Below are 13667 nucleotides of genomic sequence, written 5' to 3'. Positions count from 1 at the left end.
TGCGAAAATATTTTTTAAAAATTACAGATTCAAAGCACTGTTGTGGCTCAGCATTACATACATGATATCTTTGTTCTCCTTTGACAAAGAATGCCATCTGTCGCCTGCAATCATTTTATACCTGCTGAAAGATCTTTCGGCACCTACAGAGTTTATTGGAACTTTATAGGAAGATTATAGGAGGGAGCTTACAATACATGCCCTGTGGAAGTTACATCTTCAGGATACGCTTTTTGTTTCCGGGCTATAGGCATTATTTGTCTTTAAAGGTGAACTCCCAGATATCAAATCAAAATCCCCCTCTGCCACCGCTAAACTGCACAGGGGAGGAATGCCGCCCCTTCTTCAGGCGGAGTATGCACAACAAACTTTGCCTAATGTTATCTTAAGCTAAACTACGATCTGTCTCTGTTGCTGTTGCTCCTTCAGCATGGGCATTTCGTAAAGCCGGCTTCACCTCACGCAGGGAAGCGTCAGGTGAAGCCCAATTTCGGGAGGTGTCGTTCATATTCTGTGAATAGTCGGGGTGAATGGGTGTTCGACTTGCGAATAAAATACTTCGAGTGATTGATATTTGATTTGAATTTGAGAATTCGAATATCCGCACTCCCCTAAAAATAAGGGATTCCATGAAATTCTGTGCCAAATGAAGGATTCCACATTTTATTCCGGAGCGGAATCGCGGCAAACCCGGGGCCTTAACCATAGCCAAACTAGATCTGGGTAGTATCTGAACATGAAAGCGCGACAGCACCTGTTCCTGCTATGGTGCATCTCACGTGTTTGTTCCTTTATACACCTGCTGCACTGACTATATGCTTTGCCTGTAGTTTAAAACTGGAGCCTGAAGTTTTCAGGAAATATTTTTTCAAAATTCGGGAGGGTGGGTGTAAAAATCGGGTAAATAAACATGTGCTCTAAATTCATGCGAATTCGGGTGAAAAAAACTTCCCGTATGCTAAATTCGGGTAGAAATCGGGGCTCATTTACTCAAACTAACTGTTATGGTTTGGTACTGTAGTGTAACTGGTAGTGGTAGCGTAACTACATTTGCTGCCAAACAAGTTAGTGTGCATCCCTACAGACATCTCGGTCAGGGCAGTTTGCTGGGTGGAAATCGGGTTTCATCCTCAAGAGGCAACCTTCGATTCGTGGTGCAAATTCGGGGAAGAATCGGGTTAAACCCTGAAACTTGAGGCTCTGTTCATAACACAGAAAGCTGTTTTCTTTTATTTCCCCCTTCCTTTGGCATGTAATCTGATAGTCTGGTCAGTGGACAGCTTTTGTGTAGTGCAACAATTATGCAGCATTCACACGATCGAATCATGACCGGATAGATTTAAGCACCTTATTTTTTTTAGTGGCCATAAACGAGTGAATGTAATGGTGCACCCAGTGCAGCACAGTGGATGACTACAAATTCGAAAATTGTAGCGGAACTGCTTTGTTCATATAGCGCTCTATTACGAGCCACTGTCCACAATATTTTCGCGCACACACACGGCATGTGTTGTTTGTTGCACAATATGCCACAGCATTTCCATTACGTTCCTCTCCTTAACACCATGAGAAGCTCTTGCCTTATGTGATTAATATGCATGAAGGGGACCTAATGGGTGCTGGGTATTCCAACCACAGGGAGGTGGGGCAAGAGGTGGTGGTGGGGACACCAAGGGCTGGACGCGGCCCTTACGCCCGCCGCAAACTGAATGACCGTCGCTTGCCTCCTGACATTTCACCCCTGCTTCGAAGAAAGTTCGCTAACAATATAGCGAGCCATAAAATGTAGGTGTACAAATGCTTAACCACTGTAAGCCTGGTGACTATAGACATATCCCATCTTTCTTTATAGTACCTTGTTCTGGTTTTTCTCAACGCTTCTGTTTTCTTTGCTCACACTATGCTCGGTGATACATATAACACCTGTGCACTAATTAGCATGCCAGACTTTTAGAATATTTTACATTTTATTCGTTTGTTTCCACACATATAATTTTTATATAATATTTTCTTGTATATAGAAACTTCTACATATACATAATACATGTTGTATTTATACTAGGGTAGCTATTTTTGCTGTGCAGTGAAATAAAGCATGAGCTTGCATGGTTGACTGTGTCTGAAAATTTTTTTGTGATCTGTTCTGTATGTACATGCAAAAAGTAGGAAGTGAGATGCAAGTGCAATAGAGACCACTGACACCACAGGAATTAATGCACCATTATGTAGATGCTCCTGCTGGCCCCGTATACAGTCCCAGCAACAGATACTATAGGGTTTAGAATGCTGTATTGTCACATTCATTGGTTGCAGTCTTTCTCACAGCGGCGTAGCCAGAAGAACATTTCGGGAGGGGTTCTGTGGGTACTTTAAATGGAGGAGAGGGATTTCCCCCCTCGTTTCTCTCTCCCAAACGCACTACAAAAGTTATGAAAGGTGGGGGGAGGTTGAACCCCCTAAACCTTCCCTCTGGCTACGTTAGTGCTGTCTCCTGTGGCGTACCTGTGCCGCATGCATCGCATATGGTTTCTGCATATGCTTTCACAGATTTCCTGTATGTGGGAGTAAGTGTTCGGTAGATTTTGTTGCATTGTAAAGTGACTAGAGTCGACAGTTAATGATTAGGTTCACAGTTTCTGCCTTCACTGCTTTCATTTAATGCCGTGTAACGCAGTTGCAGAAAATCAAGATTCTGAATTTATGCACTCTCAACTCTGAACCTGGAAACAGATATGTGTGTGGCTTAAAAAAAAAACAAAATGTGGGGTTGTAACAAAAACAAAAAAATTTGGTGAAGGGAGGTCATTATGAGTTATACTGTTACAGCTCTATGCATCACTGCAGACACGTGTCTAAAGCTGGAGTAACTAAATGTCGTCCTGTACACAGGAAAGAAAGGCAGGGGGGGTATTTCCAGACATCTTTTTTTTTGGGGGGGGGGGGGGGTGTAGAGGAGGGTCTAGATAAATCGCTGGAGTATGGTGAAGGGAAGGTATTTTGCCAGGCAAAAACGTGCCACTGGATAGATCGACGGCCATACCTCGACAGAGTTTGAGCGTGCTGATTTTAACTAATAACAGTGAAGCCAATACTGCAATCATGCATGTGCCTAAGTCTGTGGAGTGAATGGATTATCTCATGATTACGGCCCTTTGTGTATGTGGACATGTCTAATCAATTAGGTAGCTGTTGTGATGTGAGCATCTGTCATGATTGCCTTCATGATCCTTGTGACTAACCTTGTCATGCTTTCTGTCTGCTTGTTCCCTAAGCCTAAAAACAAACAAACAAACCCCTGGCCAGCATTGCCCTTAATGAGATGCCAGAGTTTTTTTTTTTTTTTTTTTGTTGCTTAGCTGTGCTTTTAGGCGATACACGTGACAACTACAACACATTGTTTAGTCTGTAGACTTGCTTTGCAGCACTTTAGTTACAAGTAGTCGTTAGCCACTAGAAGAATGCCAAGCCAAGCCAAGCTCACATAAAAACAAAAGTGCCAATGTGAAGATAAGGGCTTATGCAGTTCTTGCATTATATGCAAGAGAGAAATGAAAACAAAAAAAGAAATTCAATATTGATGAACTGCACAACTATGACTTTCTCCTCTCCAAAAAAAAAAGGGAGGTTGTGTCAATATTTCCCAGTCCTCAGCCATCGCAGTTTCAATCTTCTTAGCCATGTGTGATTTTAGATGCGTATAATTATATTGTAGAGGTGACATTCATAGGGACAGTATCGTAACTAATATATCGTGATTCACATTTAATTACGGGATTAATATTTGTGTTCCAAATGTACGCGCTGGGAGGAAAAGTGTTGTCAGCGTAAAAGCGCTTGGTTGGATTAGATCCCCATTTTCTTTTTGTTCTTGGAAGTGACACGTCTGTAAATGCCTCCACAAAATTGCCACTAGTCTTGGTAACGAATGGCACTTCACATTCTGATTCCTCTAAAATTAATGTTAAGTGCCCACTCAAATGGACGGAAGAGTTTTGAAAAAAAAATTGTCCATTAAGAAAAAGAAGAAAAAAAAAACATTGACATGCAAAAAATACCCCTTTGTCTGTAATCAGGTAGTGAAGTGTGCACGGCAGTTCTGCGATGCAGCGGACAAAATATAGACTGGCAAGCATGGCAAGGTTTGGATACACGAGTCACATGATCCGCTGTGGACGTCCTGTGCTCACGTACCCATTGTTGCCTTGAATGTTTTAGAGAGTCAAACGCAGACTCCACTCCGCCACCGTCTCCCCCGATGGGGCAGAGGAATCGAGGACACAATGTCTTTTCTAGGTTGACTAGCACGACGACAAATCCTGTAACGAAACCGGACAGGTAACTTCTTCCCTACTACATTTTTCTTTTTCTTTTATTTATTTATTTCAGGAGGAAGTTTGAGAACGTACTTGCTTTTGTGGTTTCTTTATTGAAACTGTGAAATTCTTGGTGCTTGGTTAAGAATGTGGAAGCCCATGGTCATGAGACACTCTCGAAGCATCTTGTGACCTGAAGATCGTGATGGTGATAAAAAATGTTAACATATCAATATGTGGCCCCTGTGAAAGAGAACACTGAGGGATATATTGAAGAGGTCATGTGTAGGACATGCTGGTTTTCTGCAAACAATGGAATAGGAATGCAAGAGCATATGGACGTGGATGGATGACACAGGACAAGGAATGCTTGTCCTGTGTTGTCTGTCGGTGTATATATCCTCTTGCATTCCCTGTCCTGTTTGAACTATCTGAGGTTCTGCCACATGCATGGGTGCAAAGTTACTGCTGAAAAAAAAAAATGCAAAGCTTGTTAGTTTTGTGTTCAACATTTTTAATATTGGCAAGCGTAATAGCGAGTGACTACACATACTTCAGTATTATTTTAGGATAATATTTTGCAGGGGTCGATTCTGTCTGATGAACAGTTTTCTGCTATTCCTGACATGGACCAGATCTTTTTTTTATATTGGCTTCCATATTCTTGACCATGCGTTGGGTCCTGCCTTGTATTTAAAAGCTTTGTGGATATTGCAGCACGCTGCTTAATGGACAACTGAATAATGCAACCCTGCATTTTGTGTGTGCATTTTGTCATCTACACTCTAAAAACAGAGCTTCACCACATAGCACGCTCCTAACCAACCATAATCCCAAATAACGTTATCCCCCTTGATTTGATGAAAACAGGGGGCGTACGCCATTTTTGTGGCAATTATGAACTGCACAATGCCACAAAAATGGCGTACGCCCCCCACTTTCAGCAAATCGGGGAAAGAACGATGTCACTCGTGATGATGGTTGGCTAGGAGTGTGGTATGTGGTGAAGTTCATTTTTAAGAGTGTAGCCTTTGTAGTGCATTAACAACACTTACATGTAACAATGCAGTTTATCCTTCCCTAGTGGTAAAAATCGTGTAATATGTTAATTAATGTTAATTGGACATTATGTTAATCCAGTGTGCCTGTATTTCAGGGGAGTAATCAGCGTTTTTGCTGGAAAGCCAACCTACACAAAATCTTCGCCACTTGTGTGCACACACGTTGCTGAGGGCCACAGCAAAGCTGTCTTGTCCCTCGCTGTCACAGATGATGTCCTCTTCAGCAGCTCCAAAGGTTTGTGAGAAAGTCATTGTCAGGATAACTGATGGAGGTGAGGTTTCCTTGTTAGAGATCGGCAGAGGGTGTGTTTGAGCCTGTCACATCACAGGCCTTGTGTCTCAAATATGTCATTCAGAATACATCAGCATGCAGAAAGACCTGGGCCGACTTGCATGAACGCTGAGGAGACTCCTCAGTAGTGTCCTCAGTAGCTTCAGTATTGCTTCAAGCACGCTACAGCACTCAATGCTGCCTGTTTGTAAAGAACTGACAAAGCTATTGAGGATGCCACTGAATAGTTTCCTCAACGTTCGTGGAAGAATGCCCCAGTAACACAGCAAAGATTTAAGGGGGCTCTCTGTTGCAGAGATATGAGGTTTTGTGTATGAGATGTACTTTGGTGAGTTTTAGTTTAGTTCAATTCTTTCTTATTTACTAATAAAATCAATATTATTTTATTTAGAAGTGTGTGTTGTTGGGCCTGTTGGTACATTGTTAGATGAAAAATTATTCTGCTGGTTCTTTTCATTATTTTATTACATTAGATTAAGTAGTAATTAAAATAATTGCATTAGTTTATCTCTACTAGAGCACCGCATGGGCCTTCCTTTCGTTTACCTGCCCGAGCTCTGCCCAGTGATGCCGTACCTGGCCCAAGCCCAAATTATTTCTACATTTCCGGTCCAAGCCCGGCCCAAGCAATTGCCGGGCTACCTGCAGCTAACAAAAACTGGGGTTACACAGGTTTGAGCCCGACCTAGGATTGGCAATATACACACCCGGGCCCATAATGTGAAACCAGAGCCTGGCCCAGCCCGCGGGCCAGGCAGGGCTCTGGCTTTAGGGTAGGCCTGAGCCCATGCAGTGCTCCAATCTCTGCACCAAACCGTAGTTCCAAAAACATTACACGAAATTTCTTGCATGTCAGCCACATAAATGAGCAGACTGATGTAAGTTCAAGTAAGGTGCTTTCTAGTGCATAAGCACCTGTTTCTTCCAGACCGTACAGTCAAGATCTGGAACTTGCACACTGGTCAGGAAATCCAAAGCTTACGTGGACATCCGGATAATGTGGTTGCTGTGCGATACAATGAATACACGAGGCTCACGTTCTCTGTCTCCACGGCATTCATCAAGGTCTGGGATGTCCGAGAGAATCCAGCCAAGTGTGTGCGCACCCTCTTGTAAGTTGATACCAACATGCACGATAATAATAATCAAGAAGCAAGTACATTTCACATGTGGGAAGGCTTGCGTTCTTGTTGTAGAAGAAATGTGGTTGAAGAAGTTGGAGCAAAAAAAGTAAAATGAAAGGAATAACTTTGGGGAAACATTGCTTTCTTTGGAAAGAGGATTGTTTACTATCACCCCACAGTAAAAGGCAGTGGTAAAATTCGACTTTCTAGCTGATGCCCTTAAATATACTGATACCTTTATACTGGTCTGATTGTTACAGAAGCAAACATTAATGAAATAGATACTATTCGTCCATTCCGTCACTCACCCACTAGCATTTAAAAAGGCTATCCGGGAGCATTTCACTAACTTTTAACACAATTTATTATCTGCGTGCTTACACTTCATCTATCTGTCTTATCTTCCTTTTGTTTCGATTGTATCTAATTTTGACCGTGATGTACGTTTTGGATTGCAGCAGTTTGTGTATGTTTTTGCCTGATCTTGTTTGTCTTTGTTTTTGACGTTTTTTGTACTTCTCACAAGATGCGTCAGTTCAGTCAATGATTCAGTTTATGTCTGTTGTTATCCTGCACTGTTCGACAGGGCTTACCCTTTCAGTCCTATTGTACCTGTACTTTGATAAATGTGGTAAAATGCAATAAAAAGAAAGATTGATTCAAGCACGAGGCTCAGTTTCTGAGCTGCCAAGATCTTAAACAGACTATTCCCTGTATTAAATACTGGCGACTTCCAGTGTGAGACTTCTGCTCCAATCTGTCGGCGATCGCTGCGTTCTCCGCTTTTTTCCTTCCCAAATTTGTTCACCTGTCCCGTTTGTTTTCTCTCAGCTCTTCCGGTCAGGCGAGCAGTGGGCCAGCGTTACCGGACACTGCCTCTCGCAGCCTCCAAATCCCTCAGGGCGAGACACGGATCAATGCCATTGAGCTGAACCACTATGGGAACCTGCTCTTCTCCGCTGCTTCTAATATTGTGCGGATATGGGACCTCAGAAGGTAATCTCAAGCAAGCTTCAAGGCATATTCATAACGAAACATCACTTCAGTTTTTGCCGTCTTAAGATGGGCAGAAATCAATGATCATCTTATTATCTTGTGATTTTTGGGTTTTATGTTTTTTGAAAATTGGGGGGCAAAAATCGTTATTTTATTGGAGCGGCAAGACTTTATTGTAGGAGAAAATTTAGGGGTAGCAGTATCCGGCAGCAAATTAAAAACGGGGCACTTCTTGCATTTTTTTATGAACACGAGTTGCCGATCGTCTCTATTGAATGTGCAGTGTTTAATGTGCCCTGGTGCCTTAATCAGTGAATGAATTTCATTCTGGCAAGTTAATTTTCAGTGTTTTGTGGGCCCTATTGTATATGGCGATGATGCAAATTGGGGGGGGGGGGTATAAATGGGTTTAATCCTAAAGCACACTGGCTCTGTACAAACTGCTTATGCTGGGACTCAAAAGGAATAGAATTTGAACACATTCATATAAGCTGTGAGGCTTTTTATTAAGTGTTTCTTTCTCAGGAGAGCTTGACATTATATTCTTGGTTTTTGACACCACTGGGCACATATTTCCTTGCATTGTCAAGGGTTTGCTCGTGACAGAACTGTGGGAGATGTGTGAGACTAAAGCAAAATCTAATCAATTCAATTTTTAGGTACGCATGTGTGGGAAAGTTAGCGGGTGGCCACCAGGCAGCGGTGATGTGCATGGCCGTAGATGATGCGGAGGTTGACTCCAGCACGGTGGTTACTGGATCTAAGGATCATTATATTAAGGTGAGTCATTGTTAGATATGTGCAGGCAATAGAATCTTCCTAAGGTAACGCAACTCATTTTGTAACATCAATGGTTGCTTGGCGGTAGTGGTGAAACAATTCGAAACTTCTGCAACCTTTTTTTTTCTTCTTTTTCTTTCAGGTGTTCGAGATTCCCGAAAGTGGCTGTGGGGTACTCACTCCCAAGATGAACTTGGAACCCCCACATTATGATGGTATCCAGAGCTTGGCCCTGTGCAATGACTATCTGTTTTCTGGATCTCGGGACATGTGCATTAAAAAGTGGGACCTCTCTGGACGGTGTCTCGTGCAGGTAACTTCAAGTCAGCCTATGTATACAGTAGGAACACTCCTGCTTTCTTTGTACCCATAAAAGGAACTGAAGTCCTTTTTCATTCTCTGGTACATACTTGTTCACTTTTTCAGTCTGTGAATCAGGCTCACAAGGACTGGGTATGTGCTCTCAGCTTTCTGCCCAACGTGGGGGGTCCACCTGTCCTCTTAAGCAGCTGTAGGGGGGGTATGCTGAAGCTGTGGAATGCCGACAACTGTCACCTCATGGGGGAACTTCGAGCCCATTCTTCCCCTATCAATGCCATTGCTGTCAACTCGACCTGTGTCTTCACTGCTTCCAAGTAAGTAGATGATTGGTCGTTCGCAGTGGGCAGAAGACGACTATCCTTGCGTTTGCTGACCAAGAACGAGGGAGGCTCCACCTCCTGGATGCGGGCCAATAGGAGGGCGCGGAGAGCAGGCACTTCCCAAGCCTCTGCTCTCGCCTAAGAGATGGCGCAGCATTACCGTTGTTTCTCGTGTCGCAAGGCTTCTGCCGCGGCGCACCAATCTAACCAACTGCTTCGCCGTCCGTTAACCAGCAGCTGCCGCTGTTTTCCCTGCCGCAAGGCTTCTCCTATGGCGCACCAATCTAACCGACGGCTTTGCCGTCCGTTAACCGGCGTACGCTCGACTCCCGCTTGGCCTCGTTCCCATGTTGCCAGACTGCGAAGCCAATGGTTAGATTGGTGCGCCGCGGCAGAAGCCTTGCGGCAGGGAAAACAGCGGCAGCTGCTGGTTAACGGACGGCGAAGCAGTTGGTTAGATTGGTGCGCCGCGGCAGAAGCCTTGCGACACGCGAAACAACGGTAACGCTGCGCCATCTCTTAGGAGGGAGCAGAGGCTTGAGAAGTGCCTGCCCTCCGCGTCCTCCTATTGGCCCACATCCAGGAGGCGGAGTTCCTCGCTGTTGGTCAGCAAAAGCAAGGATAGTCATCAGGGCATTACGTAGATTTACCGCAGTATTTCAAAAATTTTTTTAAACAGTAGAACATTATTGCGAGGGCTATCAACATCGATGCTGTACAAACATACATGTCTAGTAGTATGAACATGTTGGTGTACTGAAGTTCCAGTTTACATTATATGTTGATGTACGTACCGTATAAACTGGACTCTATAGGCCAAGTTCAAGTCAGTGAGCGGAGATGGCCCACTGACCTGCTGTATCCTGGCTTACGGCAGTCAGAATTAAAATGTAAAATGCCAGTTTTATTTTTATTCTCTTAGCACGTCCTGTAAGTCCTTCATCCCGTAAGTGTTTCCTTTTAGTTTTCAAGCTGTGGTATGAACAAACGGTACTGTGCGCTGCGCATTCCTGTACATATTTCTGCAAAAATGAAGTTCTGTCGCTTGCGTTACAAGCAGATCTGATTGAGACGTCAATCAGGTAACTGAAAATGAAAGTAGCATGTACAGCCATTTTAGAGCACAATGCGTGGCAGGACGTGTTCTGACACACCCTGTGCAACACGGTTTTAGCAAAATGTTACACTTTATAGTCGAGGATGTACCTTAGCCTAATACCCCCCGTCACACGGCAAATTGAATGTCATTCCCAGCGAATGATATTTGCACTGAATGACATTTGTTTCGTGTCACACGGTGAAATCGAATGGCAATAGATGCGGGAAACTCATTCGCTTTTCCCTCTCGCACCGACTGCGTACCCTCGCAGTAGAGAGGTAGCAAAAACAACGATAAACCGTTGGAAGAAATGAAAGACGCGTGAAAAGTTGTACTCCAATTTCTTATCGCGAATTTGATAACTTTTGACACGAAAGAAGGAAGGCTAAACACTGTTTTTCTGTGAACTGCCCACGTTCCCAAGTGTGGTGCTGATAGGCTGCTTTGTTGTCTTTGCTTGTGGTACTTAGCCAATCAAGTGTCTTTCCAAAAGCAACGATTCTGTGAAGTATAATGTTTGGATAGTTTTGAGCAAAAGAAATAAAAATATAACTAATGTACCTGTATAATGATTCGTATGTTCGTCCCTGGTGTCTTAATTATCGACACTGACATCATTTGCGAATGACATTCTGTTTCATCGTGTAGATCGACGTAAGACAAACGAATGACATTTGGCGAGATTGTCATTCGCTGGGAATGTCATTCGGTTTACCGTGTGACAGGGGTCTTAGATTCAGATCAGGGGGAGAGTGCTGATAAATAAATAACCATTATTAATACAGAACAGACTGGGTAAGGTACAGCAGGTGAAAGTGCCCTTCATACTTTTCTCCTCCTCTTTTCTGGACAAAGCTCTGCCTCATTGCAACACCTTTCCCTTCCTCCTTACACTGTCTTTTTCCAGTAGCAACGACATTAAAGTTTGGCGTACCCCAGGATACTATCTTGAGGATGAACCAGAAGATGCAGAAGGCAATTCTAAATCTTCCCTCGGCTCAAGTGCTAAGCTCCTTCAGTCCTCATAACCCTTCCCCTAACACTTCATTTATCATTTTCCCTTCGGTTTTAGCTTCGCATGCATTTTTATAGACACATTTTCTAGATCTCAAGCTGGTTTGTTTTGCATCTGCAGTTTCACACCTACAGGTTAAACCTGCCATTATGAGGCATGTTGCTCTGCCAAGAAAAGGCAGCTGGAAGGCACATGTAAAATTAGGTCATTGGCTAAAACGTCTGGTGCACTTTTTTTTTATTAGCGTCGTACACTTTGAGATTTTAATGCCACAGAATGTGTGATGAGACATTCAAAACTGAGCCTTAAATAGCAGTGTGCCACGTGAGAGCTTCAGGTGAAGCCTTTAGAAAGCAATAGACACTTTTTTTTTTTTTATTACAGCACCATCATAGGGTGCAGGCTTTTACTACCACGTTCAATGTAGACAGTGGCATCCAGCAGATTTCAAGCATATGTGTGTAGTAACATATTTACATAGCTTTTTTTGCAAATTTTGCATATTGTGCATATTTTGGTTAACAGTGCTTGGCTATCCCACAATGCACACTCCTGCCAACTCGAAGCAGCACGTAATATTCAAAGTGCATGTGCTTGTTGCTCTTCTGTTTTGACATTATGACTGTGTATGTGACAATTGCCTGCTGCCTGCACTTTTTCCCCCCATACCTGCAGTGACCATTCCATCCGTATCTGGCAACTTCGGAACGACCTCTCGCCGGAGATCTGTGACTACTGAAGTGGACCTTGCCAGGGAAGCATTGGCTGCCAAGTCTTTCATTTTTATTTAAGTTATTAGCACAATCATGTTGTTTGATTATCGAGAAGAGTTCAGCTACCTCTGACTAGAAGTTAAAATTACTAACAACAACTCTGTTTGCACGATACGAATGACGCTCCCGATGCTACACTTTTAATGTGCATTTTGGAAATGTCCACCTTTCTTTAATATATATATATATATATACACATATGTTGCACGCTTATTTATTTTGTTCATAGCTCACGCTTGCATTTGCCATCGCCATGTAATTTATTTGCTAACGGAAACCGCATAACTTAACCTAGATGTTCTAATTTTCTTGTAGGTAGTGAGAGTAATTGAATGATATGCTTGTAATGGGCAGCTGAATTGGAAGTGTGTTCAGCATAGTGGTCTGGCAAGGATGCCAACAAAAGCTGCGGGTAGCAAATCGTACCTGCTGATGTTGTGTGGAGTTTGGTGAATTTTAATTTAATTTTACTGAGCTTGGTTGTAATGGCACAACGCATGCCACACTCCTTTCTAATGCTCGTAAAATGGTGGTAGCCGTGCAGTTCTTTGCTGTGTTCACGATAGGAGACCAAGCAATTTTTACATTCCATAGGTAAGAGAAAATGTGCCTGTATAGTAACGTGCTGCGTGTATCTGTATACTAGAGTGTGTACTTCACCAAAAAATGACATTCCAATGAAAACCTGTACCTTAGACCAAGTTATGTACATATATATTTACAACTGTGCTGGAATAGAGTAGTTATTAAAGTAGTAACTATAAACCTTGTTTTTCGATTTCTTTGAGCCATTTCTTTGAGCGAATTCTTTGCTGAGCCATATTCCTATATATATATATATATATATATATATATATATATGTCCTGAGTCGATTTTTATGTGAGGAGTACCACAAAGCAACCACAACAAATTTTTTGCCAGCTGTGTGTGTTACTTGTGCCTGCCCTTTGGTCTTTGTGATTGCCCTCTCATTTGGAGAGGTAAACAAACATGATGATTAAATTATATTGATGACCCGCCAGAGAGACAGGAACTAACTTTTAGTACACATAAAATTTTAAAAGATCATACAGTAAAACCCGCGGATAGCGATATTGCGTATAACGATATCCCTCGTACAATGATGGTTTATGATTTTACCGTCAAAATATACATTGTTTCTATGGGGAAACGACCCGCGTACAGCGATGGAGACCGCGGTTCGTATAACGATGTTGGACGCTGTCCCGTGCGCGTAAGCTCGCGGCGAAAATCGCCGCGATAAGATACGGTACAATCTCGATAATACGCATCTCACGGGGTAGCGAAAAAAAAATCGTATCATCCGAAATTCGTATCAAAAGAATGAGGCAAGAAAATAGACAGCGACTGTTCATTTTTCAATACTGTCAGTGAAGCAGGTCGGTGGTAACGGTTTTGTGTCTCCGTATTCGGCCAATGCTGCTCAAATTCGCGAGATGATTCAAAAGGCCGAGCACGTGCTTTCCACCCGGGAGTCGCGCGACAGTGTTCTAAAGCGAGCTTCTCCTAAAGCACGCAGGCTTTAGGTGAAGCCGACTTGCGAACTGGTGA

General features: G+C 43.0%; 1 protein-coding gene across 6 annotated transcripts in view; it reads left to right on the top strand.

Moving 5' to 3' along the window:
* The window catches only part of LOC135391020 (kinesin-like protein KIF21A), a 46702-nt gene extending 33839 nt beyond the window's left edge, over positions 1-12863 (top strand). Inside the window, exons 25-34 of one of the 6 annotated variants that reach the window (XM_064621088.1) lie at positions 1639-1785; positions 4216-4335; positions 5470-5609; positions 6595-6778; positions 7622-7786; positions 8446-8566; positions 8709-8879; positions 8993-9201; positions 10130-10153; positions 11997-12863. In XM_064621088.1, the coding sequence (XP_064477158.1) occupies positions 1639-1785; positions 4216-4335; positions 5470-5609; positions 6595-6778; positions 7622-7786; positions 8446-8566; positions 8709-8879; positions 8993-9201; positions 10130-10153; positions 11997-12060 (1345 nt within the window). In that variant the 3' untranslated portion in view covers positions 12061-12863. The other 5 variants (XM_064621089.1, XM_064621087.1, XM_064621091.1 and 2 more) reach the window with 5 other exon arrangements.
* Positions 12864-13667: the final 804 nt, after the last annotated feature.

The sequence above is a fragment of the Ornithodoros turicata genome, chromosome 4 (assembly GCF_037126465.1).
Source record: "Ornithodoros turicata isolate Travis chromosome 4, ASM3712646v1, whole genome shotgun sequence".
Lineage (NCBI taxonomy): Eukaryota > Metazoa > Arthropoda > Arachnida > Ixodida > Argasidae > Ornithodoros > Ornithodoros turicata.
The sequence above is the reverse complement of the archived record's forward strand: the minus strand, read 5'-3'. Positions and strand labels throughout refer to the sequence as shown.